The 27,337-nt window shown below is 39.4% G+C and overlaps 1 protein-coding gene across 5 annotated transcripts; it reads left to right on the top strand.

The window, feature by feature from the left end:
- The first annotated feature begins 325 nt into the window (after positions 1-325).
- Positions 326-26,915, top strand: LOC118896587 (kynurenine/alpha-aminoadipate aminotransferase, mitochondrial-like). 5 transcript variants are annotated; one of them, XM_036854560.1, is made up of 15 exons: positions 326-454; positions 1,871-1,980; positions 2,550-2,718; positions 3,688-3,820; positions 7,366-7,440; positions 12,461-12,670; positions 13,239-13,304; positions 14,549-14,631; positions 15,074-15,170; positions 16,390-16,451; positions 16,720-16,784; positions 18,075-18,181; positions 25,560-25,661; positions 26,058-26,136; positions 26,573-26,915. In XM_036854560.1, the coding sequence occupies exons 2-14, from the start codon at positions 1,914-1,916 to the stop codon at positions 26,121-26,123; spliced, it is 1,302 nt and encodes a 433-aa protein (XP_036710455.1). In that variant the 5' UTR covers positions 326-454; positions 1,871-1,913; the 3' UTR covers positions 26,124-26,136; positions 26,573-26,915. The 5 variants fall into 5 exon arrangements, with proteins under 5 accessions (XP_036710455.1, XP_036710457.1, XP_036710459.1 ...); XM_036854561.1 differs by lacking the exon at positions 26,058-26,136 and having other exon boundaries at positions 327-454; XM_036854562.1 differs by lacking the exons at positions 25,560-25,661; positions 26,058-26,136.
- Positions 26,916-27,337: the final 422 nt, after the last annotated feature.

The following is a 27,337-nucleotide window of genomic DNA, read 5'->3' as shown; positions in this document are numbered from 1 at the left end:
CCATGTGAAGATGAAGATGCAACCACAAGCCAAGGAACATTAAAAATTACCAGCAAACCACCAGTATCTAGTCGAGAGGCCTGGAACAGATTCCTGGTCACAGGTCTCAGGGAGAACCACCCCTGCTGACACCTTCATCCAGCACTTCCAGCCTCCAGACCTGTGGCTGGTCTCCGTCATCTATTTAAAGGTGTTACAGCCCCCAGCACAGAGGAAGCACTCAATAAATGTTTAGAGGATGACTGGGTCCACAAGCCCTGGCCCTTTAATACATTCTGTCCCCAGGAGTCCTAAGCCAAGTCTTTAAAAGGCAGCCTGAGCTGTGACCTTGCTCACTCACCCCACACCCGGCAAAGAACTCCTTCTGCGGTTGCTCCTGACAATTTCAAAGTCTGGTCTGTTGGATTTCTCTGGCAATCAACTGTCTCTTCAGTTTTCAGCTTCTGATTGTCAGGTAAGCTGTCCCCAACTTAGCCCTTGCCTACCCTTTCCCACCACTCTGGCCATTCTCTGCCTGCATTTTCTAAGCACAACCCTCAGGTCCCCTGCGTTCCAGTAGCCGCCCTGATGGGCCACTTCTCTGCCTCCCTGCCTGACCTAAATCATCACCACCTCATAACGAATCAGCACCCTCAGCCTCTCACCTGTCCAACTCCAGCAGCCAAGTAGAAAATTCAGCAAACCCATGAAGCTCGAGAGCCTGCAACTTATGACGAGCTGGCCTGAAATCTCTTTAGTTTTGGCCCCTTTAGTTTTATTGCCATTGATTGGAAATATGGGCAGGCATTAGTTCCGTACTTAAAAAAAATAGTCTCTATGTAATAAATATTATAAGCAGCATAGACCTGAGAACACCAAAGACCTTTCACAAACAGGTTCCTACAACCAAAGGGAAGAAGTTTAAGTTTGTGTGTCTAAGGTATCTAAGTATCCAAGGGAACCACACTAATGGGGTGGGGGGGAATCCTGAATCTCTAGAAACATCAAAATCTCCACTTTTATTTCATAATTAACTATGGTTTATAATTTAGAGGTTAGTTAGAGCTTCTTGAGCTAACTTCTAGAAAAATGCAGAGGCAACACTTCTTTAAATAGGTAACCTCACAAAGACCCTTAATTGGGTACATGAACGAACTACGGACATAATCTGCCTTAAAAGTTGCCAGTTTCTCTAGCAAAAACCATTAGGAAACTGAGTCCTTAGTTTTGCTAAGAACGTTGTTATTAGTCAAAATAATAGCTAACAGTTACTGAAGGCTTTTGTAAGATCAGGTCACTGTGCCGAGGAGTGTCTGAGATTCCCTGATTTCATCCTGCCCACAGCCCTGTGAGCAAACTAATGCCCAGAAAGATTAAGTACCTTGTGCAAAACACCCAATGGTAAATCATTAAATGCGGCCTCCCGCACTGCCTGCGCCAACAAAGAGAGCACGCTGCAGGAGCGTGGTCAGGTCCCCAGCAGGACAGGCGGTCACGGGCGGGACAGGGTAGATGCATACGAGGGCGGGGGCGGGTCTGGAGTCGCGGCCCGGGGCGGGGGAGGGATGGAGGGGCGTGGCAGGGGCGGGGGCCGGCGGAGGGCGTGGCAGAGGCGGGGCCTGGATGGAAGGGCGGGGCCGGGATGGAGGGGCGCGGCAGGGGGAGGTACCAAAGGGAGTGAGGCGGGAGGGGCCCGCATCCTAACCTGCCCGTGGACTTTGCCAGTCCCGCTACGCGCCAGGCCGGATCCTAACCAGGCTCTCGCGCAGCCACCAGCCGGGCCTTCGGCGGCCTCTCCTGGCTCCGCGCGCCGGACCACACGCGGGGGACAGCAGAGGTGGCCTCGCAGGGGTTAGGGGGCAGGATTGACGCGGATCCTTGGTTTTCCTAGTCTTCAACCACCTAAGGCGGGGCTTGCCGCTTGGAATCCGAGAATGAATTACACACGGTTCATCACGGCTGCGAGCGCGGCCAGGAAGCCTTCTGCCATTCGACTCATGGGTGAGTCCGGGCCCTGCTCGCCCACTGGAGGGGACGGTCCCCGCAGAGCTGCTCGGGGCGGCCTGAGCCCGGCTCTGCGCAGACCTGGCACAGAAGCCGCGCTGGAACGGGCACGAGGGCGGGCCGTCAGCAGTAGAGAGAGGGCAGGCCGCTGTGGACACGTCCTGCTTAGGCTCCAGAGGGCTCTTCTGGGCACAGGAGTCGGGGTTCGGCTCAGCGTGCGGGCGCGTGCGGAGCGGGGAGGGCGGGTTCGCGGGACAGGGCGGGGTGCGCGCGGAGCCGGGCAGGGACGGGCCGAGTGGAAGACCGTTTTCTGTTACTGCGGCCCTTGGCTTGCCTGCCTGATCACTCTGCCTCCTTAGATGCACGTGTCTCTTCCTCAGTTCCTCCACCGGTGAGGTCGGGCCACAAAAAAAGGCATCTTCTACGTTTCTTTCGGACTAGCGTTCTATCACTAGAAATCGTTACACTTTAAAGTTTTACTGACTTTAATGCAACATGCTGAACCATCTCTGTTTAGGAAAGTCTTCACTGAAAGTGTTTCTTCTTCTCCTCCTTATTTGTTGTAGCTGAGATACTGGGCAAGTCATCGAAATCTGTCCTCTCCCTGGCGACTGGAGCACCAAACCCCAACACGTTCCCTTTCAAGACTGCGGTTATCACCATAGACAACGGAGAGACCATCCAATTTGATGAAGAGATGATGAAGAGAGCACTGCAGTATTCTCAGAGTGCTGGGTACTTATCAGTAGATAATGTAACCTTGGTTCATTTTCATGAGCAATATTCTACAGCTCGCTGATAAAGTGACCTGTGTGTTTTTTAACTGGGTATTCAGCAGTGAGGAAGGTTTGGGGAAGAGTTTTAGAAGAAAAAATAATTGCAGCAATGATACTGAATGCCTAAGACGCCAGGGACTGCTTCTCAACCTTATATGACTAGGAGAGGGAGAAGTTTTTGGAAGGTGGTTCCATTTGAGCTGAGACTGGGAAAAGAAAAAGAGAGAATATAGCTAGGTAAAGAAGAAGGGTAGGAGAAAGGAGGAAAAGGATGACCCAGGAAGCAGCCAGTTTAGGTCCTGGGGAAATTTTTTAATGATTATGTTCCCTTTCTAAACAGGCAGCTATATAAGCGTGTTGCCCTCAGTTCAGATGTGTTTAATCTCATAAAGGCAACTGGAACACATATCCTAAAGCTTTCCTTAGCTGGTCTTCTTCCAGTGATAAAGGGTAACTTAGAGAGTGTCTATGAATTATACTTTATTAAAGCCTGTTTGCTCTGTGATTGAAGAATAATGCATGTTGGGTGCATAAGAATTGTATTGTATATAATGTATACAGAAGCTTTTCTTTCCATGATGCAAAGAACTTACTGAACCTGCACTTTAGGTATCCTACAGAAATCTCCCTAAGGGAAACAAAAAATTAATTACGCAGTGAGTGCTCTAATGTAAAAGAAAAAGTACAGGCATTGGAATGAGAAAGCTGTAGATTCAAATCTCAGCTCTTTTAATCACCAACTGATGAACTTTATGTGGATTTCTTAATCTCTAAGTCTGTTGCCTTGTCTTCTAAGTAAAGATATTAATATTGGCAAAAAGCATTTGAGGACCTTTAAAGTGCCTGCTATAAAGCCACCATTTAGCTCCTGTCTACTATTATTATGACTTTCACTACTGTCAATTTTTAAATGCATTTTATGCTTTAGACTCCCAGAGCTGTTATCCTGGCTGAAACAGTTACAAGTAAAGTTGCATAATCCTCCCACCATCCATTATCCACCCAGCCAAGGACAAATGGACATGTGTGTCACATGTGGCAGCCAAGAAGGTCTCTGTAAGGTAAGGCTGGAAGGAAGGGCACCCGCGGGAAGAATCAAATACTACGTTCACCCAGACGGCCATCTCTCCCTTAGCCACAGAGCATCGTGTTCTGTGGGTTACGAAGGCTTCCTTGTCTTCACCTAGAATCATAAACGGAACTTAAAGACATTCACCAACCTGACTTCTCTTTTTGTCACATCTTTATTGGAGTATAATTGCTTTACAATGTTGTGTTAGTTTCTGCTGTACAACAGTCAGTCAGCCATATGCATACATACATCCCCATATCCCCTCCCTCTTGAGCCTCCCTCCCACCCTCCCTATCCCACCCCTCTAGGTGGACACAAAACACCCAGCTGCTCTCCCTGTGCTATGCAGCAGCTTCCTACTAGCTATTTATTTTACATTTGGTAGTGTGTATATGTCCATGCCACTCTCTCACTTCGTCCCAGCTTACCCTTCCCCCTCCCTGTGTCCTCAAGTCCATTCTCCACGTCTGCATCTTTATTCCTGCCCTGCCACTAGGTTCATCAGTACCGGTTTTTTTAGATTCCATATATATGCATTAGCATACGGTATTTATTTTTCTCTTTCTGACTTACTTCACTCTGTATGACAGACTGTAGGTCCACCCACCTCACTACAAATAACTCAATTTTGTTCCTTTTTATGGCTGAGTAATATTCCATTGTATATATGTGCCACATCTTCTTTATCCATTCATCTGTCGATGGACATTTAGGTTGCTTCCATATCCTGGCTATTGTAAACAGTGCTGCAATGAATATTGTGGTACATGTTCCTTTTTGAATTATGGTTTTCTCAGGATATATGCCCAGTAGTGGGATTGCTGGGTCATATGCTAGTTCTATTTTTAGTTTTTTAAGGAACCTCCATACTGTTCTCCATAGTGACTGTATCAATTTACATTCCCACCAACAGTGCAAGAGGGTTCCCTTTTCTCCACACCCTCTCCGGCATTTATTGTTTGTAGATTTTTTGATGATGGCCATTCTGAATGGTGTGAGGTGATACCTCATTGTGGTTTTGATTTGCTTTTCTCTAATGATTAGTGATGTTGTGCATTCTTTCATATGTTTGTTGGCAATCTGTATGTGTTCTTTGGAGAAATGTCTATTTACGTCTTCTGCCCATTTTTGGATTGTTTGTTTTTTTGATATTGAGCTGCATGAGCTGCTTGTATATTTTGGAGATTAATGCTTTGTCAGTTGCTTCATTTGCAACCTGATTTCTCTTAAACAGAGATCCCATCATCATTGACCCAGAGCTCTGAGTCCTTAGGACAAGATTCCCATTCAGGGAGAACTCAACCCCTACCTGCAGCTTAGTGAGCGCTGCTTACTTTCATCTGACTCAGAGATCCAGGCTAAATTTCAGTTTTGCTTGTGGCTATAACATTTCAGTGTATGACTTTTAAATTCTTTGAGGGTGTATCCTGATACCCCTGAGATGAAACGTCATTCCTTTGTGTGTCTGCTGGTGTCATCGTCTGTGCCGGCTGCCTCTTGTACCCTGACTCCCTCTTGGCTGTGCTTCTCCACGTCTACGTATATGTCTGTGTCTGTGGCTGACTTCTCCTCTGGGTTACTTTCTCTCTCTCTTTCCCTCTCTCTCTCTCTCTGTCTGCCTCTCTCCTGGGTTCCAGGAACTCCACAGAGGTAACCACCACTGGGGGGGTCCCCGGATAAAGAGACTGCATATATGGTTAAAGTTTCATCTATGTTTTTCTTTTCTTTTTCATGAATAATTAGTCCTGGATAAGGAGGCTCTACATTCAGTCCTCACATCTAGATTAAAGTATGACTCTTGTTTATCTCAAACCAGAGTAGCTTTCTTGCTCTTCTTCCTTATGTAAATGTGAAAGTTATAATCTGGTTAGTTTTAATGAATTTCAATTAAATTATTTTTACAGAATAAGGTATTAAAGTAATAAGACTTTATAATTTTCCTCCCCCTTTTTGTCCTGAATTAGGAAAAATAAAAGGATTAGCTGCTGTTTGTTTTTTTTTCTTTTTTTTTTTTTTTTAATTTATTTATTTATTTTTATTTATGGCTGCGTTGGGTCTTCGTTTCTGTGCGAGGGCTTTCTCTCTAGTTGCGGCAAGCGGGGGCCACTCTTCATCGCGGTGCGCGGGCCTCTCACTATTGCGACCTCTTGTTGCGGAGCACAGGCTCCAGACGCACAGGCTCAGTAATTGTGGCTCACGGGCCCAGTTGCTCCGCGGCATGTGTGATCTTCCCAGACCAGGGCTCGAACCCGTGTCTCCTGCATTGGCAGGCAGATTCTCAACCACTGCGCCACCAGGGAAGCCCTGAAAAATGTTTTTCTTGAAGAGAAACATTTGTGATGCTCCAGACTAGTAGGAAAAAAAAAGTTCTTTTCAGTGAAATTCTTTTCTTAGGAAGGGACATTATGTGCCTTTTTTTTTTTCCAGAAAGATGCACAAGAAAGTTTCTTCTTTGCCTGTTGCAGCGTCAGTCATATCAAAGAGGAAGATAGCATAGATGGCCAAATGCATCAGTAACTCAGTGGCTTAGAGCCATGCTTGTTACAGAGGGCTCCTGGGAATATGGTTTAATATTTCTCCCACTTTGTTCTCCAGGATGGATATTATTTTAGGTGTCCGTGTCTCAGATAATAAATAGCCCTCCCTCCTCATTTAGGGTATTTGACTATCTCATCTCCCCTAACTGACATGGGAAATGTATGTAATGAGGTTTTCATCTGATCCATGGATGATACACAAGCCACCCAGTGATCTGTTTGGTCCTAGGAGGTCCTGTAAATCCTGAATCAATTAGAAACCTGTCAGAGGATGACACTGTCATAAAATGCCAAAAGCTCCTAAGGAAAAGTAAATGGAACATCCTAGACCAAATCAGGAAACAAAAGTCAAATCTTCTGTCCCAATGTATAATGGCCGTGCTGTTTATCAAGAGCTCTAGGTTGTTAAAATAATAGGGAGGAGAGGCTTGACCTGGGGATTGTGAAACATCACAGGGCAGGAAAGAATGATTCTGTGACTCGTATAAGATTTAGTCAGAATGGTGGACCAGTATCTCCATGAGGGTAAAAACCATGCCTTTATGCTCGTCCCTTTATCTCCATCCTTTACACAGGCCTGGCTTATAGCAAATATTTTTAAATTTTTCAGAAAAGGAATAAAAGGAATAAATAAATTTTAGGAGCCAAAGCAGTTATGTTTTTTTTTTTTCAACCTAGAACGGAGGTTTGCAAACTGTGGCTTGAGAGCCAAGCCAGCCATTGTCTGATTCTGTAAGTAGAGCTTTACTGGAACTCAGCCACACCATCGGCTGACGTATTGTCTACGGCTGCTTTCTCACCTTGAGGCAGAGATGACTAGTTGCAATGGAGACACCAGGGCTCACAAAATACATCCCATCTGGCATTTACAGAAAACTCGCCAACTCCTTCTCTAGAATCCTAGTGAGCCCAAACTAAAAAAAAAAAATGGGGGGGGGGGGTGGTTTCTAAGATTGGAAACCAAACTAACCAAGCTAACCTATGCTTCTTTTGTTAGGTATTTGAAATGATCGTTAATCCTGGAGATAATATCCTCGTAAATGAACCTATTTATTCAGGAACAATTCATGCTGTGAGTACACACTTCTACAAAAGGCAACTCTCTTTCTTATAACAAATAAGAAGAAACCACTGCACCTTGAGAATTATCTGTCCACTGAAACATAAAATAGCATCTTTATTCTTAAACAGGAGAATCATTAATATATGTAAAATATGTGAAATGTACCCTCTGCTTTATACATTTCTCCTTACAAAGTCTAAATGTAGGGGTGCTAAAATTGGGTTGTGCAAAATCATGTCCAGATTTCTTAATATTTCACCTGAAATGTGACTTAATTTACAAAGACGTTTTTTCACTACCATCTATATTACCACATGCCTAAGGATGATCATATGTCAATGGAGAATAACTGTACAGTAACATGGTATGATTAGGACTTTCCTTTCCAGTCTTAATTAATGGGACTCTGATATCCAGAACGAGGAATCGGATCACCTGCTCTGCTGTGCCCTGGTCAGAACACACCACTGTCGGGGGCACAATACTTTTGGGTCGATGTGAATACAGACTGGAGCACAGTCGGAGAAAAGCGACCAGGGTGAACAAACAAATGGAAATAATACCATAGGTTGAATTGTTTTAGGAACTATGCTCTTTTCTGCAGAAAGAGAAGACTCCACGGGGGCATGAGAATTGTCCTCAAGTACATTAAAGCTAGCCATGTGACAGAGGAGTTAGATTTGCCTGTGCATGTCCTCAGGTTCATACAACTGGAATCAAAGGATGGAAACTACAGGAAAACAGTTTCACCTCAATGTAACAACTGTCTAACCATCAGCCTTACCAGCTCTCTGAGGAGTAAAGCACTGCCCATCACTGCAGGGGCTCAGAGTAACTCTCAATGGCCACCTGACATGAATGCTAGCAAAGTAATTCTAGCTTAGAGTAGGGGATTTAATGAGATGGCCCTTATGCTCTACTGAATCTAACTTCATGGATTATCTTTTTTTTTTTAATTTAATGTTATCTTTGTGAAAAATGAATATATATAGAAAGCAATTAGCTAGTCTTGATGAAAGGCATATTTCCTCAACACTCCCAAGTAGGGGTAAAAATATATTATAAACATTGCTTTACTAATGAACAATCTGAAAAGGAAATTAAGAAAATTCCATTTGTAATAGCATCCAAAAGAATAAAATATCTGGGAATAAATCTAACAAAATGGGTGAAAGACTTCCACATTAAGAACTAAAAAACATTGCTGAAAGAAATTAAAGAAGATGCCAATAAACCAAAAGGCATCACCTTCTCCTGGGTTGGAAGACTTAATACTGTTCAGGTGTCAATACTACCACAGTAATTTACAGATTCCATGCAATCCCTGTCAAAACTCCAATAGCCTTTTTTGCAGAAATAGAAAAGCCAATCCTCAAATTCATTTGGGATTGGAAAGGGTCCAAATAGGCAAACCAATCTTGAAAAAGTGCAAAGTTAGAAGATTCTCAGTTCCCAATTTCAAAACCAACTGCCTTAATCTGTAGTAATCAAAACCGGCTGGTACTGGCATTAAGGACAGATACATACCCCAATGGAATAGAATTGAGAGTTCAGAAATAAACCATACAGCTGTGACCAACTGATTTTGACAAGGGTACCAAAACCATTCAACAGGAAAAAAAAAGTCTCTTCAACAAATTGTGGTGGGATAACTGTATTTCCACGTACAAAAGAAAGAAATTGGACCCTCACCTCATGCCATATAAAAATTTAGCTCAAAATGGATCAAACATTTAAATATAAGAGCTAAAACTATAAACTCTTAGAAGAAAACATAAGGGCAAATCTTCTTGACCTTGGATTTGGCACTATTCTTAGATATAAACAACAAAAATACAAGCAACAACAAAAATATAGATAAATTGGACTTCATCAAAAATTAAAATCTTTTGAGCATCAAAGGACATTATGAAGAAAGTGAATAATCAGCCTACAGAGTGGGAGAAAATACATGCAAATCATATATATGGTAAGAGTTCAATATCCAGAGTATATAAAGACCTCCTACAACTAAAAAACAAAAGACAAAGAAATTAATTTAAAAATAGACAAAGGACTTGAATAGACATTTCTCCAAAGAAGATATATAAATGGCCAATAAGTACATGAAAAGATGCTCAACATCACTAGTCATTAGAGAAACAAAAGTCAAAACCATAGTGAGATACTACTTCACACCTACTAGGATGGCTATTATTTTTTTAATGGAATATAGCAAGTAATGGTGAATATGTAGAGAAATTGGAACCACAGTACATTGCTGGTGGAAATGTAAAATGGTGCAGCCCCTGTGGAAAACGGTTTATCAGTGCCTCAAAAAATTAAACATAGAATTACCATGGACACACAAATTCCACTCCTAGTATGTACCCAAAAAGATTTGAAAACTGGGGCTCAAACAGAAACATAAACGTTCATAGCAGCATTATTCACAACAGCCAAAACATGGAGCAGCCCAAGTTTACATCAGTGCATGAATAAAATGTGGTCCATCCACACAATGGAATATTATTCAGCCAGAAAAAGGAAGGAAGTTCTGACACCTGCTACAACATGGATAAACCTTGAAAGCACTATGCCAAGTGAAAGAAGCCAGACACAAAAGGACACATATTGTATGATTCCACTTGTACAAAATATCTGAAATAGGCAAACTCATAGAGACAGAAAGTTGCTTAGTGGTTACCAGGGGCTGAGGGAGGGGGAAGTGGGGAGTTATTGCTTAATGATACAGGGGGTCTGTTTGGAGTGATGAAAAGATTTTGGAAATTAATAGTGACGATGGATGCACACATTGTGAATGTAATTAATGCCACTGAGTCGCACACTTTAAAATGGCAAATTTTTGTTATTTACATATTTTGCCCTAATTTAAAAAACTAAAATAAAATAATTACCTTTTCTTAGTGACTGGATACTAATTGTTAATTATTTTCCTAAACTCCTAAGTCATAAGATTACACAATGCCTATAAATATAAAATTTTTGTCTATGTAAACAGCACACATGCACACACGTTTTCACACACCCAAACAGAGACCAATGCCAGGCTGTGAGGGAATATGCTTACGGTTCATGTGTGTTTATCTCACGGTCCAATATTGACTTCTTTTATTCATGTTTATGTGATTTCTAAGTCTAAGACCTTTTAAATTTACCATAAGTGGGGTCTGGATTATTCTCAGTGCATAATTCTACATTTGACTGCTAAGAAAAGTGTTTGCTTATTCTTTGAAAATATTTTTTCTGAGAACCTCGCTCAGTTATTGCTATTTTTAAAAATTTTTATTGAAATATATTGTAGTTGATTTACAATGTTGTGTTCATTTCAGATGTACACCAAAGTGATTCAGTTATACATATATATGTATAACTTCCAGATCCTTTTCCATTATAGGTTATTACAAGATATTGAGTATAGTTCCCTGTGCTATACAATAGGTTCTTGTTGGTTATCTATTTTATATATAGTAGTGTGTATATGTTAATTCCTAACTCCTAATTTATCCCTCCTCTCCTCTTTCCCTTTTGTAGCCAGAAGTTTGTTTTCTATGTCTGTGTGTGTCTATTTGTTTTATAAATAGGTTCATTTGTATCATTTTATTAGATTCCATATATAGGCAATATTATATGATATTTGTATTTCGCCATCTGACTTACTTCACTTACTATGATAATCTCTAGATCCATCCATGTTGCAGAAAATGGCATTATTTCAATCTTTTTATGGCTGAGTAATATTCCATTGTGTATATATGTGTCTGTGTGTGTGTGTATATATATATATGTGTATACATACATACATACACATACCACATCTTTATCCATTCATCTGTCAATGAACACTTAGGTTGCTTCCATGTCTTGGCTATTGTAAATAATGCTGCAATGAACATTGGGGTGCATGTGTCTTTTAGAAGTATGGTTTTCTCCAGATATATGACGAGGAAGGGGATTGCTGGATCATAAGGTAATTCTGTTTTTAGTTTTTTAAGGAACCTCCATACTGTTCTCCATAGTGGCTGCACCAATTTACATTCCCACCAACAGTGTAGGAGAGTTCCCTTTTCTCCACACCCTCTCCAGCATTTATTATTTGTAGACTTTTTAATGATGCCCATTCTGACCGGTGTGAGGTGGTACATCATTGCAGTTTTCATTTGCATTTCTCTAATGATTAGTAACATTGAGCATCTTTTCATGTGCCTGTTGGCCATCTGCATGTCTTCTTTGGAGAAATGTCCATTTAGATCTTCTGCCCAATTTTGGACTGGGTTGTTTGTTTTTTTGATATTGAGCTGTATGAGCTGTCTGTATATTTTGGAAATTAATCCCTTGTCAGTTCCATTGTTTGCAAATAGCTTCTCCCATTCTGTAGGTTGTCTTTCCATTCGTTGATGATTTCCTTTGCTTGTTACTTATTAAGTTCCGATTGTTTTCTTTATGTTCGTCCACAAACATAAAACATAAAAACACAAAACTTTCATAGAACGATGTCTATAAACAAGGCCACTACTTGTGACTTCAGCCTTTGCAATCGGTACAGTATAGTATCCACACGCCTTGGTGAGCCACTGCCCTGATGCTCCTTGGTGCCCCAGCACCACCCTGGCTCCCCTGTCCCTCTCCTAAGACCAACCTGAACACCCCATAGTACAGAGCCAATGCTGGCATGGTAGGGGGCCTCCAGGACCCCATTCCAGCCTGCTCCGTATCTGATGTGCCCATGTTACACCACTTGTCCAATATTTTGAATATCACCTCTGCTTATAACTATTTTACGTATTAACATCATAGATGCTTTATAAGATTAATTTACTTTGTCAAAAAACATGCCTTAATAAACACCTATTTTATGAACCAGTTCTAAGCATGATTATGAAGATAATGCACTGTGGGCGAACAGCTGAGTGCAGGTTTGTGTTTCAGGGTATAAATGGTAACATTCTCCTTAGTGTAAGAACCAGTGACACTGATATTTTGTGTCAAGTCTGAGTCTTGGGCTTTCTTTTCTCTTTGTACTGGACAGCTGCAACCTCTGGGCTGCAACATGATTAATGTTTCCAGTGATGAGCACGGGATTATTCCAGACTCCCTCAGAGAAGTACTTTCCAGATGGAAACCAGAAGATTCAAAGAACCCCGAGAAAAACACCCCCAAATTTCTTTATACTGTCCCAAATGGCAACAACCCTGCCGGGAACTCATTAACAACTAACCGCAAAAAGGAAATCTATGAGGTATTTTCAAAGAATGGGTTCCGTGGCTGTGCTCTTGTTTCTTTCTGACCCTTTAGAAGAGTGCTCTGCAAGTTCCTTCTCATGACCCCTTGCTCTCAAGGAAGATGATTTTTAATTAAAGGAAGTCATCTATGCCAGGGTCGCCATGAATTTAAATTCAAGAAACTATTGCACTCTTGTTGACTATGAGATTTTTCTTTCCCTTTAATTGATATTTTCATTGAAAGAAATGTTATTCTTGGTGTGATGTTAAACTCTGTGAGGTTATTTAATAACTGGCCCCAAGTTTGATTTTCATTATTTTATGTTTGTATTTTCAACCTGTCCCTTCCCTTTCCTACTTCTTGTCATTTCAGGTTACAAAGAAATTCCTTTAAAATAGGAGGCAGGCTCCTTTTGTAAAGTCTCCTCTGGGTAGCTGAACATGATGTCTAAGATTTTCACTATAAACACTGTTCTAAAATCATATGTTAAGCTACACAGAAATGAGTACAAAGAACTATGATTCCAAGTGATTTTCATCTTCGAGCGATCTGAAGAAATAAATATGCTCCTTTAACTTTTTTAGCTCGCAAGAAAATATGACTTCCTCATCATAGAAGACGATCCTTACTATTTTATGCAGTTCAACAAGGTAAGTGCAGTGTCAGCTCAGCCCACAATCAGTAGATAAGTGGCTGTAAGTTACTGCGCTGATTTGAGTTTAGCCGGGCTGCTGAGTATTTTCATCTCTGGTATTACTGCTCTTTCTAGAAATTCCTTACCTTTACAACAGTGGCTGGCTCTCTGTGCCAGGCACGTGGAGGGTCGAGTGAGTCAAGGGTGAGGGTCGTCTGGACTCCAAATCCAGATCGTGGCTCCTTCGACATCGTACCAGGGTTATGCAGTGGGCGTCTCCTTGGGTGTCAACCTCGGTCTCTCGGGGGTGGCTGATGGGCCGAGGACTTGGGAGCTGTGTCCAGGCTGAAGGAGAAGGAGGGCCGCGCTCAGTCAGTGAGGTGGCGGTGGGCAGAGGAGGGGCGTTCCTAGCATCATGCTGCCCACTCGCCATCCCTGTCACTTAGGGCCGGGGACTTACCTGCAGAATGATGGACTTTTAGATCCCTTCCCACTATATACGTACACCACTGTGGACGAGCATGGTTTCCTAGGAGACAACAGTAGTGGTACAGACCCCCAATGCCCAATTCCTCAAAATCCAACACTGTATTTGCTCTCAGGCCTGCACAGAACAAACACAGGGACTCAGTCCCCACTTGATATCTACGGAGAAGAAACAGAACTCTTGGCTTTTTATCTAGTTTGCCTGAATACCATGTCTGCCTGCCGCCCACCTTCAACACGACCATGGCCCCCTTTCTCGTTGGCATTTACTTGTGAAGTAAATATGGAAGTTTCAGCATTGCACACTGACTACACTGCTCGTCTTCATTTGCACCTTTTTTGTGTTTCTAGTTGGTCTAAGGGTCAGCGTTCTCTTCCTAAACAGCCCTGAATGCTGATGGCCCTCTTCGTTTTGGTCTTTTCCAAACTACTTTTTCTTGAATCCTTCCTCGAAATCTGTTCATCCTGGATCTCAAGCCTTGAGACAAGGAGGTCCTGTGTGAGGTTTCCCTAAACTCATGGGAGTGGCATCGTGAGCAAGTGAGAGGACGTGTGTGTGTGTGTTTGGCAGAAAAGCCGTGAAGATCGGCAGATACGAATAGAAGAACATGCATCTCTGGTTCTTACTCCATCTCAAAGGGCTGAGATGAAGACAAGAAAAAGGATGTTTGTCCTACTGTTCTCCAAATCCATTCCTCCCCACTCTCTGCACAAAGTAGGGATACGGTCTCTAACAGACTTCCCAAACCAACAGTATTTTTCTTCCATTTCAAGCCCTGGGCACCGACTTTTCTCTCCATGGACGTTGATGGGCGTGTCATCCGAGCTGACTCCTTTTCCAAAGTCCTGTCCTCTGGGTAAGGCCCTGGCTGTGCCTTCAGGCTGCATCTACAGGCGACAGAGGCTGCACCTCAGCATCTCTTAGTGCAAACAGTTCTTCTCATTTAAGATACTTGTATTCCTGTTTGATTTTATCTATTAATAACAGGCTTTTCTACCAATCCTTCCGAGTGGTCAAAGATACTTGGCCATTAACCTATAGCTTAATGGGGACTGGTCAGGTTTTTGCTTGCATATATGATAGAGCACATTTAGAAATACCTGGTCAGATATGCATTCTATTTTAACTGTACAATTTAATTTAAATGTGTATTTTAAATAAGAAGTTGTTTTATTAGAATGTGTTAACTGTCTAGGTCCATTTGTCCCCAGGTCACACCTTTCTTCCCCGTGAAATCAGTAACAAGGTATTAATTGTTAATGCAGGGTTGGTATTGTGCCTTTTCTCTCTTTGTGCAGGTTGCGAATAGGGTTTATAACTGGTCCAAAGCCCTTGATCGAGAGAATTGTTTTACACACAGAAGTTTCAACAATGCACACCAGCACTTTCACCCAGGTAGGAATTTTTTGAATCAGATCATAAAATAAAATAGATGTTGGCAAATATGACTGCGTGTAGGTGGCAGAGAGAGAAATCACTGATTGCAACTCTAGTTCCGCATGGACTGAATTAGGAGACCACGCACAGCAGATGTTTGCTCTAAAAGGCAAAAGAGATTTGAATGGACCTGGTGCTGTTACACAGTGTAGATCAAGCTTCTTGAGGGTCAGAGATCTTATTCATCTGTGTCCTGGCATCTAGCCTAGGAATCCCATAAAAACTGTGTTGGACTCGACAGGGCGGAAGAGGTTTGGTGAAGTAACACACCGTTAGCTTCGTTGTCCTGGAATCTGAGAGCACGGGTTCAAACCCGTGTGGTGGCCCGACGTCTGCCTTCACTGCCCATGTGCTAACCTCCCTACAGACACCAGCTGGAATGTATTTTAACTAAAATACAGTAAAATTATTTTTGGAGAATGTATAAATTTCTTTACAAGCTTTGAGAAATTATTGGACCCATCCCTAAGGCAACCTTGAGAATCAGACCTTAAGGACAGAACGGCTACCTAAGAACGCAAAAGGGGTAGTTCACATAGAATGGACATTTCTTTGACATTATACATTCCACAAAGTGCAGATATCCCATGTTTTATCAAGTTGGGGGCTTTTTCTATATTTTCTGTATCTGTTATCAACCAAGTTTCACTATCCATTTAGAACATTTAGAACTTTCATTCTGGATACAAAAATCTCTAAATATATTGTATAACTTCTTATACAGACTGTATGTGTTTTATATTTAGAGAGGCCATCTAGGGCGGCAGTTACTGGGTGGGTCTGGGGCTGGACCGCCTGCCCTAAGTCCAGGCTCTGTGATGCGCAGTGACTGCAGGAAAGTTAATTTCACCTTGTGCCTCATTCTCTTTATCAGTAGAGTGGAAATAATGACCTGCCCAATAAGGGTATTACAAAGATCAACTTAGCTGAACTATATTCATACGGTACAGCAGTTCCCAGCACATAGCAAGGACCATATCAATATTTGTTATTTTTACTATTATTGTTGTCATTGTTATTAATCAACGTTGTTATAAGTCGCTGAGCCTATAAGGCTGCGTGCAGGTTGTTGCCTCTTCTTAGGGTCGTTTGCACATAATCAAGAGTGATTTGCTGTGATCTTTGGCAAAAAAAACATTTTAGAGGATGAACCTTATAACTCTCTCATCCCTTTTAGCTCCTGGTATCGCAGCTTCTCCACCAATGGGGAGAAGAGGGCTTCCTGGCTCATGTAGAGAGGTACTGTATTTTAGCTTCCATACTTTATATAGAAATGGACTTCACTCTATTAATTTTCATTTTTGAATTATTCCAAAATAATGGAAAGACCCCAATGGTAAAAAAGTTTACCATCAGACAGGTCAAATAAATATGCTCTATTCCCTCATCAAGAATTCGACATTTTCATCAAGATAGAAAATAGATTCTTATAGACTGGACTCCAGAGCCTTTTAGTGTCTGCAATTAATGTAGCAAACACATCCTTTTCATTGTTTTCTTCTTCTAGGATTATTGATTTCTATAGAAAGCAAAGGGATGCATTATTGGCAGCTGCAGACAAGTGGTTAAGTGGTGAGTGGAACTTACATCCTGTCCTGGGATGAACAGTAGCCCTTATGTGAGTGAGTGATACACACCACAGAGTATTGTTAATAACCCTGGGGAAGGAAACAGGGCCCAGGAGTATTCTTGTCAAGAAAATGTTACCCTATGAATGATCTCAGAAGTAACAGCACAAACCCTGGCACAATTCTACGCATTTCTACTATACCTGACTGCTGCAAAGTATCTGTGGTTTGAAGAAAAAAGACCAATTAGTCTAACAATCAACCAGCAATAACCTACTTAAAGTTAAATAACATCTGTACTCAAAAGGTTTTCAAAATTTTGCTCCAAATAGAAGAGGAATTGTGAAATCAACAACATACTCCTTTTCTGACTCTATAAAGACAAAATAGGACAATCTAAGGCAGGTTTCTCATTACAGACAATTTGCCTTTTAATAATTAACCTCATTTATCTAATATTTTATATTGCTAATTTGATTTCAGAATGGTTTAGATTTAATTTTCTATTAAGGAAGATAGTAAAATGAATTGCATGGCTTTAATTACACCACTAAAAATGCCTTTGGCAAGAATAATAGTAAATACAAAGTATTCACTTCTTATTTCCCTCATATCCCTATGTAGTCCTGGTAAAAACACAATTACTATCTTTTTGAAAAGAGTACTATTCTACCACTTCCTATAGTGAAGCTGAAAAAAAGGCTTTAGTCAACATCAAGGTTTTTTTTTTTAAAGGGTAATAATCAAAATCAAAATAATTATTCTTCCTTCTTGGTTTCTGTACCCTTATATTCAATGAAGCATAAAGTCTGCAAATGACCAGAATTTCTTAATTTTATGTACTCCTTTCATAATTAATTACATTCTGATAAAAACTTCAATTCATTAGACTTATGAACAATTACATAAATGATAGGATTTGTTGAAACACTAGAAGGCTCTAGAAAGAGTTGAGGAATCCGCTCCTAAAACTGAAAGAGCCGTGTTTGGCTTAGGGACAGTTCTAAGGGAGGGAGGTGGGCATGGCACTGGATTTCCTGCACTGCCCTGAGACCCACTAAAATCGTAAATAAACACGAGTCTCCTCTCTCCCTTTCAAACCCTCCCCTTACTTTTTAAAATAAAACTCAGAGCATCAATTTTCAGGACTCATAAAACTATATTTTTAAAAATGCTATCCCTGAAGGAACTTTTTTGGAAATACTAGTTTACAGTTACTGCAATTTGTCATTTCAGCGATATAGCTGACATCATCAAAAATGGTCTCGGGAAATATTTCTTCTTTTGTTTGTAGGTTTGGCAGAATGGCATGTTCCTACTGCTGGAATGTTTTTATGGGTTAAAATTAAGGGCCTTCATGATGTAAGAAAACTGATCGAAGAGAAAGCCTTTAAGAAAGAGGTAAAACAGGAAGAAAAGCTATATTTTTTCTTTAAAGTAATATCTTAATAAAATGGCGAGAGATATCTATCGTTGCCCACCAACCCAAGGCATAATGTTTGCCTATCAGATACATTATCTCCTTACTAAGAACATAATAGATTTTGGGTTACAGAACTAGTCTCCTGGTCTAAACTAGGGGAAATAGTCATTCAGCTTAGCTACTGATTAGCTTAGTGGCTAAGAGCATACTCTCTGGAGTCACGTCCTTGGGTGTGAATCCCAGCTCCAGCCCTACCTTTATATGTGGCGTTGGGTAAAATGCAGATAATAAGAACCTCTCCCTCTTAGGGTTGCTATGATGATGAAAGCAATAAATATGGATAAAGTACTTAGACTAATACCTGGCACATAGTAAATGCTTGATAAGTATTAGCCAGTAATATTTTTTATTATTTTTTAAAAATTTTTATTGGAGTATAGTTGATTTACAATGTTGTGTTAGTTTCAGGTGTACAGCAAAGTGAATCAGTTATACATATACATATATCTACTCTTTTTTAGATTCTTTTCCCATATAGGCCATTACAGAGTATTGAGTAGAGTTCCCTGTGCTATACAGTAGGGCCTTATTAGTTATCTGCTTTATATATAGTAGTTGTATATGTCAATCCCAAACTCCCAATTTAACCCTCCTCCCCTTACCCACTGGTAACCATAAGCCATTAGTATTAAAATAAAAGGATTTTTTTCCTGATTATGAAAGTAAAGCATACTCATGGTAACATTATTCTTCATTAAAGCATAATGAAAAATTTTTAAATAGCCCATAATTTTACCACCCAGATTTTATGACCATTTGTGAAATATTTTCTTGAACATCTTATATATATCTAGTAGATGGCCTATGAAATTATTTTTTTATTAAAGTATAATGCTTTACAATATTACATTCGTTTCAGGTGTACAACATAGTGATTCAATATTTTTAACAATTAGACTCCACTTAAAGTTATTATAAAAAATTGGTTATATTCCCTGTGCTGTACAATATGTCACTGTATCTTCTTTATTTTATACATAATAGTTTGTACCTCTTACTCCTCTACACCTATCGTGCCCTTCCCCCTTCCCTCTTCCCACTGGTAAGTACCAGTTTGTCTCTATTACGTGTGAGTCTCTTTCTTTTTGTTGTATTTATTCATTTTATTTTTTTAGATTCTGCGTAGAAGTGCATATTTGTCTTTCTCTGACTTATTTCACTAAGCATAATACCCTCCAAGTCCATCCATGTTGTCACAAATGGCATTATTTCACTCATTTTATGACTTTGTGTATCACATCACTACATATATATATATCTCACATATTCTTTATCCATTCATCTGTTGATGGGCACTTAGGTTGTTTCCATATCTTGGCAATTATACATAATGCTGAAATGAACACTGGGGTGCATGTATCTTTTTTAAGTGGTGTTTTCATTTTCTTTGGACATATACCCACAAGTGGAATTGCTGGGTCATATGGTAGTTCTATTTTTTGTTTTTTGAGGAACCTCCATACTATTTTCCATAATGCTTCACCAATTTACATTCCCACCGACAGTTTACAAGGGCTCCGTTTTCTCTACATCCTCACCAGCATTTGTTATTTGTTGTCCATTTGATGATTGCCATTTTGATAAGTGTGACGTGATATCTCATTGTGGTTTTGATTTGCATTGATGATGAATGGTTAATGATTGGCATTAACCTGATGATTAATGATGTTGAGCATCTTTTCATGTGCCTTTTAGCCATCTGTATGTCTTCTCTGGAAAAATGTACATTCAGGTCTTGTGCCCATTTTTTAATCGGGTGGTTTGTTTGTTTGATATGGCTGTGCAATTATTTTACATGATTAAAATTACACAGAAAAGTTTATATCCTGCTTTTTTCACTTAAAATTAGCCCACAAGGATTTCTAGGTTTTTTTCTCCTTTTGTACTTAAATCAGGTCTACTTAGATTTCATTCAGAGGCACTAAGTAAGCTGAGACATCTAAATATGCTTCTGTGTAGCTCTCCAATTTACCAAGTCAATCAACCATTCTCCATTAATTAATTCCTTTATCATGTTCGTCACTCTTTTGTAAACACCAAGATCTGTTTCTAGTATCACTTTTGTCTTGAGGCAGTGAGTACAAAGAACAGATGGTGTTGTTGTTGGCACACTCCTGTGCTAGAGCATAAGAGACAGTCTAGAGGTCAGAGCTGGGAACTGGCTGCCTGGACCCAAGAGCCAATCCACTGCCCTGGGAAAGTCACTCATTCCCTGAAATCGTCGTACTTGACCACAGGACTCATGCTTTATGAATTGTTTTAATGTTAATAACAGCACATAGAAAGTGCTTAATAAATACTTAAATGACTTAACTCGTATAAGTGCATTTTAGTACAATAAATCAATTTTATTACATTTTCTTTGCTTTGTTATCAATGCCATTATTATTCACAATATTTGATAAGTGGCTATTTGTTTGTATCCCTGAGCTAGGAGATAAGGACACAGGCTTCATATTTTATTATAGTTTTTTCAGTCCCTTTTATTTATTCCATACACCCTGTTGCATGGACCTTCAACTTTTCTAAATCTCTAACTTTAACACCACTCTCTTAACCCAGATTTTGGTCACCTTGCAAGATTATTACCACTCCCTCCTTCTCTACAGAAACTTGTTTCTGGCACATCCCTAAACTGTTCCCCAATATTGGTAGAAATGACAGTTTTCATTTCATTGTTAATCAGGAAAAAAAAAAAAAAAAAAAACTCATCTTCAGCCTTGAAATTTTCTCCCCAGAATACCCCCAAATCATTTCATTCCCAGCTCACCTAACTTCAACATCCAGGGGCCAGATTTACACCATGAAAATACAAGCAGTTTCTTAAAGTTCTGAATGTCATGATTTTACTAGACAACAATCTCAAAGACTTAACACAACCCAGCTTTGTTCTGACTCACGCACAATTTTCAAAGACGTGGTCTACAGGCTCCTCTGCTCCTGCCGTGAGTCAGAGACCCAGGTTCCTGCCACCTTCTTGCTCTGAGTTTTTCAACACATGGATCCATGATGACCGCAGCATTGAGAGGGCATGGTGGGTCACACAGGGAGACGTTCGGGGCCAGGCCGAGAAGTAGCACCAAAACTTCCCCTCTCCTGGCTGGGATTCACTCACGCAGCCACAGGCATCTAGAAAGAGGCTGGGAACAGTGTGTTTTCATGCGCAGGAAGCAGAGGACACATGCTTTGGGGCAGCGAGCTGTTGGCCACAGAAGTCACCAAGAAGAGCAGGTGTCCCACCGTTTTGACACTATTACCTATCATTTTTATTCCTTCACTCTATGTATTAAGTGTTTCCACCTCTTTGAGTGACCAATTTTCTTTGCACCTCGGGGACACTACACTCTGTATCTTCTCCCTGACAGACTCTTCCCCTACTTTTTGCTTGGCCTATGCCTACTTACCTTTCAACTCCCAGCTGAAAGATCACCCCCAAATTTGATAACTCAAAAAGGGTATTTTACACTGATTGATTTGCAGATGTTGAAAAATCCTTGCATCCCTGGGATAAATCCCACTTGATCATGGTGTATGATCCTTCTGATGTGTTACTGGATTCGGTTTGCTACTCTTTTGTTGAGGATTTTTGCATCTATGTTCATTAGTGATATTGGCCTGTAATTTTCTTTTTTTGTGGTGTCTTTGTCTGATTTTGGTAGTAGGGTGATAGTGGCCTCATAGAATGAGTTTGGAAGTGTTCCTTTCTCTGCAATTTTTTGGAATAGTTTCAGAAGGATAGGTGTTAACTCTTCTCTAAATGTTTGATAGAATTTACCTGTGAAGCCATCTGGTCCTGGACTTTTGCTTGTTGGGAGTTTTTAACTTACTGGTTCAATTTCAATACTGGTAACTGCTCTGTTCATATTTTCTATTTCTTCCTGCTTCAGGTTTGGGAGGTTGTACCTTTCTCAGAATTTGCCCATTTCTTCTAGGTTGTCCATTTTATTAGTATATACTTGCTTGTAGTAGTCCCTTATGGTCCTTTATATTTCTGTGGTGTTGGTTGTAACTTCTCCTTTTCATTTCTGATTTTATTGAGTTGGGCCCTCTCCCTTTTTTTCTTGATGAGTCTGCCTCAAGGTTTATCAATTTTGTTTATCTTTCCAAAGAACCAGCTTTTAGTTTCATTGATCTTTTCTACTGTCTTCTTAGTCTCTAATTTATTTCTGCTCTGATCTTTATGATTTCTTTCCTTCTACTAACTATGGGTTTGGTTTGTTCTTCTTTCTCTAGTTGCTTTAGGTGTAAGGTTAGGTTGTTCATTTGGGATTTTTGTTGTTTCCTGAGGTATGATTGTATTGATATAAACTTCCCTCTTAGAACTGCTTTTGCTGCATCCCATAGGTTTTAGATACTTGTGTTTTCATTTTCATTTATCTCTAGGTATTTTTGATTTTCTCTTTAATTTCTTCAATGATCCATTGGTTGTTTAGTAGCATATTGTTTAGCCTCCACGTTTGTGTTTTTTGAGTTTTTTTCAATAGCCACAAATCAATCCATATGATATACCACATTAACAAATTGAAGAATAAAAACCATACAATCATTTCAATAGAGGCAAGAAAAGCTTCTGATAAAATGCAACATCCATTTATGATAAAAACTCTCCAGAAAGTGGGTATAGAGAGAACACACGTTAACATAATAAAGGCTGTATATGAAAAACCCACAGCTAACATCATACTCAACGGTGAAAATCTGAAAGCATTTCTTCTAAGGTGAGGAACAAGACAAGGATGCCCCACTCGCCACTTTTATTCAACAAAGTTTTGGAAGACCTAGACACAGCAATCAGAGAAGAAAAAGAAATAGAAGGAATCCAAAGTGGAAAAGAAGAAGTAAAACTGTCACTGTTTGCAGATGAGATGATGCTATACATAGAAAATCCTAAAGACACTACCAGAAAACTACTAGAGCTCATCAATGAATTTGGTAAAGTTGCATGATACAAAATAAATACACAGAAATGTGTTGCATTTCTATACACTAACAACAAAAGAGCAGAAAGAGAAATTAAGGAAAAAATCCCATTTGCCATCGTATCAAAAAGAATAAAATACCTAGGAATAAACCTACCTAAAAAGGCAGAAGACCTGTACTTGGAAAACTGTAAGATGCTGATGAAAGAAATTGAAGACAACACAAACAGATGGAAAGATATAGCGTGTTCTTGGATTGGAAGAATCAATATTGTCAAAATGACTTTACTATCCAAGGCCAACTACAGGTTCAATGCAATCCCTGTATCAAATTACCAACGGCATTTTTCACAGAACTAAAATAATTTTAATATTTGTATGGAAACACAAAAGACCCCTAACAGCCAAAGCAGTCTTGAGAAAGAAGAATGGAGCTGGAGGAGTCACGTTCCCTGACTTCAGACTATACTACAAAGCTGCAGTAATCAAAGCAGTATGGTACTGGAACAAAAACAGAAATATAGACCACTGGAACAGGAGAGAAAGCCCAGAAATAAACCCACGCACCTATGGCCAATTAATCTACAACAAAGGAAGCAAGAAAATACAGCGGAGAAAAGACAGTCTCTTCAGTAAGTGTTGCTGGGAGAACTGGACAGCTACATGTAAAAGAATGAAATTAGAACATTCTCTAACACGATAAACAAAAATAAATTGAAAATGGCTTACAAACCTAAATGTAAGACTGGATAATACAAAACTCCTACAGCAAAACAGGAAGAACACTCTTTGACATAAATCACAGCAATATCTTTTTCGTTCTGTCTCCTAGATTAATGGAAATAAAAACAAAAATAAATACATGGGACCCACTTAAAAGCTTTTGCACAGCAAAGGAAAGCATAAAAAAACAAAAAGGCAACCTATAGAATGGGAACAAATATTTGCAAATGTTGCGACCAACAAGGGATTAATTTGCAAAGTATACAAACAGCTCATACAGCTCAATATCAAAAAAACAAACAACCCAATCCAAAATTGGGCAGAAGACCTAAAAAGACATTTCTCCAAAGAATACATACAGATGGCCAACAGGCACATGAAAAGATGCTCAATATCACTAATTATTAGAGAAATGCAAATCGAAACTACAATGAAGTATCACTTCATACCGGTCAGAAAGCCCATCATCAAAATGTCTACAAATAATAAAGGCTGGAGAGGGTGTGGAGAAAACAGGACCCTCCTACACTGTTGGTGGGAATGTACAATGGTGCCGCCACTATGGAGAATAGTATGGAGGTTCATAAGGAAACTAAAAGTAGAGTTACCATATGATCCAGTTATCCCACTCCTGGGAATATATATGGAGAAAAGTATAATTCAAAAAGATACATGCACCCCAATGTTCATTGCAGCACTATTTACAATAGCCAGTACATGGAAGCAACTTAAATGTCCATCAACAGAGGAACAGATAGAGAAGATGTGGTACATATATACAGTGGAATATTACTCAGCCAGAATTACTCAGAATGAAATAATGCCATTTGCAGCAACATGGATCAACCTAGAGATGATCATACTAAGTAAGTCAGACAGAGAAAGACAAATATCATATGATATCACTTATGTGGAATCTAAAACAATGATACAAATGAATTTATTTACAAAATGGAAATAGACCCACAAATATAGAAAACAAACTTATGGTTACCAAAGGGGAAAGGGGGGAAGGGATAAATTAGGAGTTTGGGATTAACATACATACACTATTATGTATAAAATAGATAATCAACAAGGACCTACTGTATAGCACAGGAAACTATACTCAATATTTTATAATAACCTATAAGGGAAAAGAATATGAAAAAGAAAAGATAGATCGATCGATAGATATACATATACATATACACATATGTATAACTGAATCACTATGCTGTATACCCAAAACTAACACAACATTGTAAATCAGCTATAGTTTAACTTAAAATGAAATAAAATATTTTTTAAAATATTTCATTGGATTTATTTTACTGTTCTAGTTATGTTAAACATTTATTCGTGTTTATTACCATTTCTATTTCTTGAATAAGCTGTCCTTGTCCATTATAAAGTTTTTCCTCTGTTTCTGTGCATTCTTTATAATATATGGAGAAGAGGTAGAATTGCTGTATTTATTGTAAACACTGGTTTCTATGCTTTTAGTTTTATTGTATGACATGCAGTAATTTTATATAAATTGATTTTTCTCTTGTGATTTCTTTCATTGCTTTCTAAGTTTAAAAGTCATCCTCCACTCTGAGCTTAGATTCACCTATATTTCCTTTTAGTTTTCTTTAATGGTACATCACGTGTTTTCCATAAACTCTCTTAGATATTCATGCTTCCTGGATATAACTTCTACCTTGATAGTTCAGCTCCTTGCCCCTACTTCAGAGCATCCTTCTCTTTAGCTTCTCCAGAGCAGATGGACATGGTGAGTACAATATTCTCTTTAGAGTAAAACTAGATATCCATTTATTTTTTCTGTTCATTTTGGGAGTTACAACATTATTTGATATCTTCTTGGGTTTCTGCAAAATGGGTATTAGTTGGAAAGTCACAAACTACCATTCAAAGAAGTTGCCAGGCTTCTATAGACAAATGATGCGACCAAATTGGAGTTGAATAGATTTCAGACCTGCTCAACAGTGTTGGCAGATTATGAACACGTTACAGAGAGAACCTCTTTCGCTCCTTCATGGAATTAACATGAGCCATAGTCCAAATTCATGAAGCCATCCATCTCTATCTCTGGGGGAAGGGTCAAATAGAATAATATTAATGATTGGAGTTAAGTAATTGCTTAATCACAAAGTCCAGCTTTAACCAGGATTACAGGAAACCAAGAAGCAAGTTCCTAAGAACTGTGTGTCGGGAACCCACAGAAGAGCCATAAACTGAAGAGTCCAGTAAGTGTAAGAAGAATGTATACTTATCCTTGGAGATGGGTTGTCTCCGGGCGTGTTCTTGATTGACTTGCTTTCTCATGTCACTAAATATGCTTTTCATAAGTTATATATGCGTAGAGCTGGACAACTGAAACTATACAGAAGGCACGTGCAGGTGAGAGAGTATATGAAAAAAATAATTCGAGTTCTGGGAGAATATGATGATCTTGAGGGAATAAGGATTTGAAAATTTTCCTGGGGCTCTGATATGCTTCCGTCTACTTATATTAGTGGACATGATGGCCTCTGACCCAGATAAAACTGAGGTTAATCCTGACCTTTCACTGTCTGATCTCAACCAAAGATGGATACTCTTTGTTTGAATTTCTAAAGTTATGACAGACTTTTCCTAAACAGCATCCTAATTTTATTAATTCTTCTCTCTGTTCGCTTTTAGGCCTTCCAGGGATTAGCCCAATTTATAAAGGAATCTTTATGAAGAAATCGAGCTCTTCATAGCACTCACGGTTTTCAGATAAATTATTTCTATGTTTTAGCAGGAAGAAATGATTGTTGGTGTTAGACTTACAGATTGGGTTTCACCAAACACGTCATATCTGTAGTAATTTAACTAGACAACTTTTAAAGTGCCCTTGAACCCATCAGATTGCCAAAATATATTTATAATCCACCTGTACATGTTGATAAATTTTCAACCCCCGAAAAGTATTTTTATCCTGGATTTTCTTGTAAAGATTTTTGTAGTTGCTTTATCATTTCCCATAAATTTTCTTTGAAAATAACATTTTTACAGTAAATTATTTGTAAGCAAACAATCATGTTCAAAATGGTATGTAATGTGAACTTTTCCTATTTTGAAGAAAATGTAATGAGAGCTTGTTGCAAAAATTGTTAGAATTTGACTGTTATACATAATTTTTAGTAAGAGTATCACAGACATTATGTTATGGCATAGAAATCCATTTAAAATAAAATTCTGAATCTAAACATACATAAAGGTCTCCCTATTAATTCTAAGTAAGGAGGAGAGATTAAGGACTGAGAAAAATGTACTACATTGTATTTTTATGAAACTACACAACTTTCAAAATGCATTCTTATCAGTTTCGTAATTTCAATCTACTAGACTCCTTTGAGGTACTTACGATATAATGCTTTTCTTTCTCACCTTTAAGGTCTTTATTTTTCCCATCTGATTATC

The sequence above is a fragment of the Balaenoptera musculus genome, chromosome 6, assembly GCF_009873245.2.
Source record: "Balaenoptera musculus isolate JJ_BM4_2016_0621 chromosome 6, mBalMus1.pri.v3, whole genome shotgun sequence".
In the NCBI taxonomy this organism is placed as follows: domain Eukaryota; kingdom Metazoa; phylum Chordata; class Mammalia; order Artiodactyla; family Balaenopteridae; genus Balaenoptera; species Balaenoptera musculus.
The sequence above is the reverse complement of the archived record's forward strand: the minus strand, read 5'-3'. Positions and strand labels throughout refer to the sequence as shown.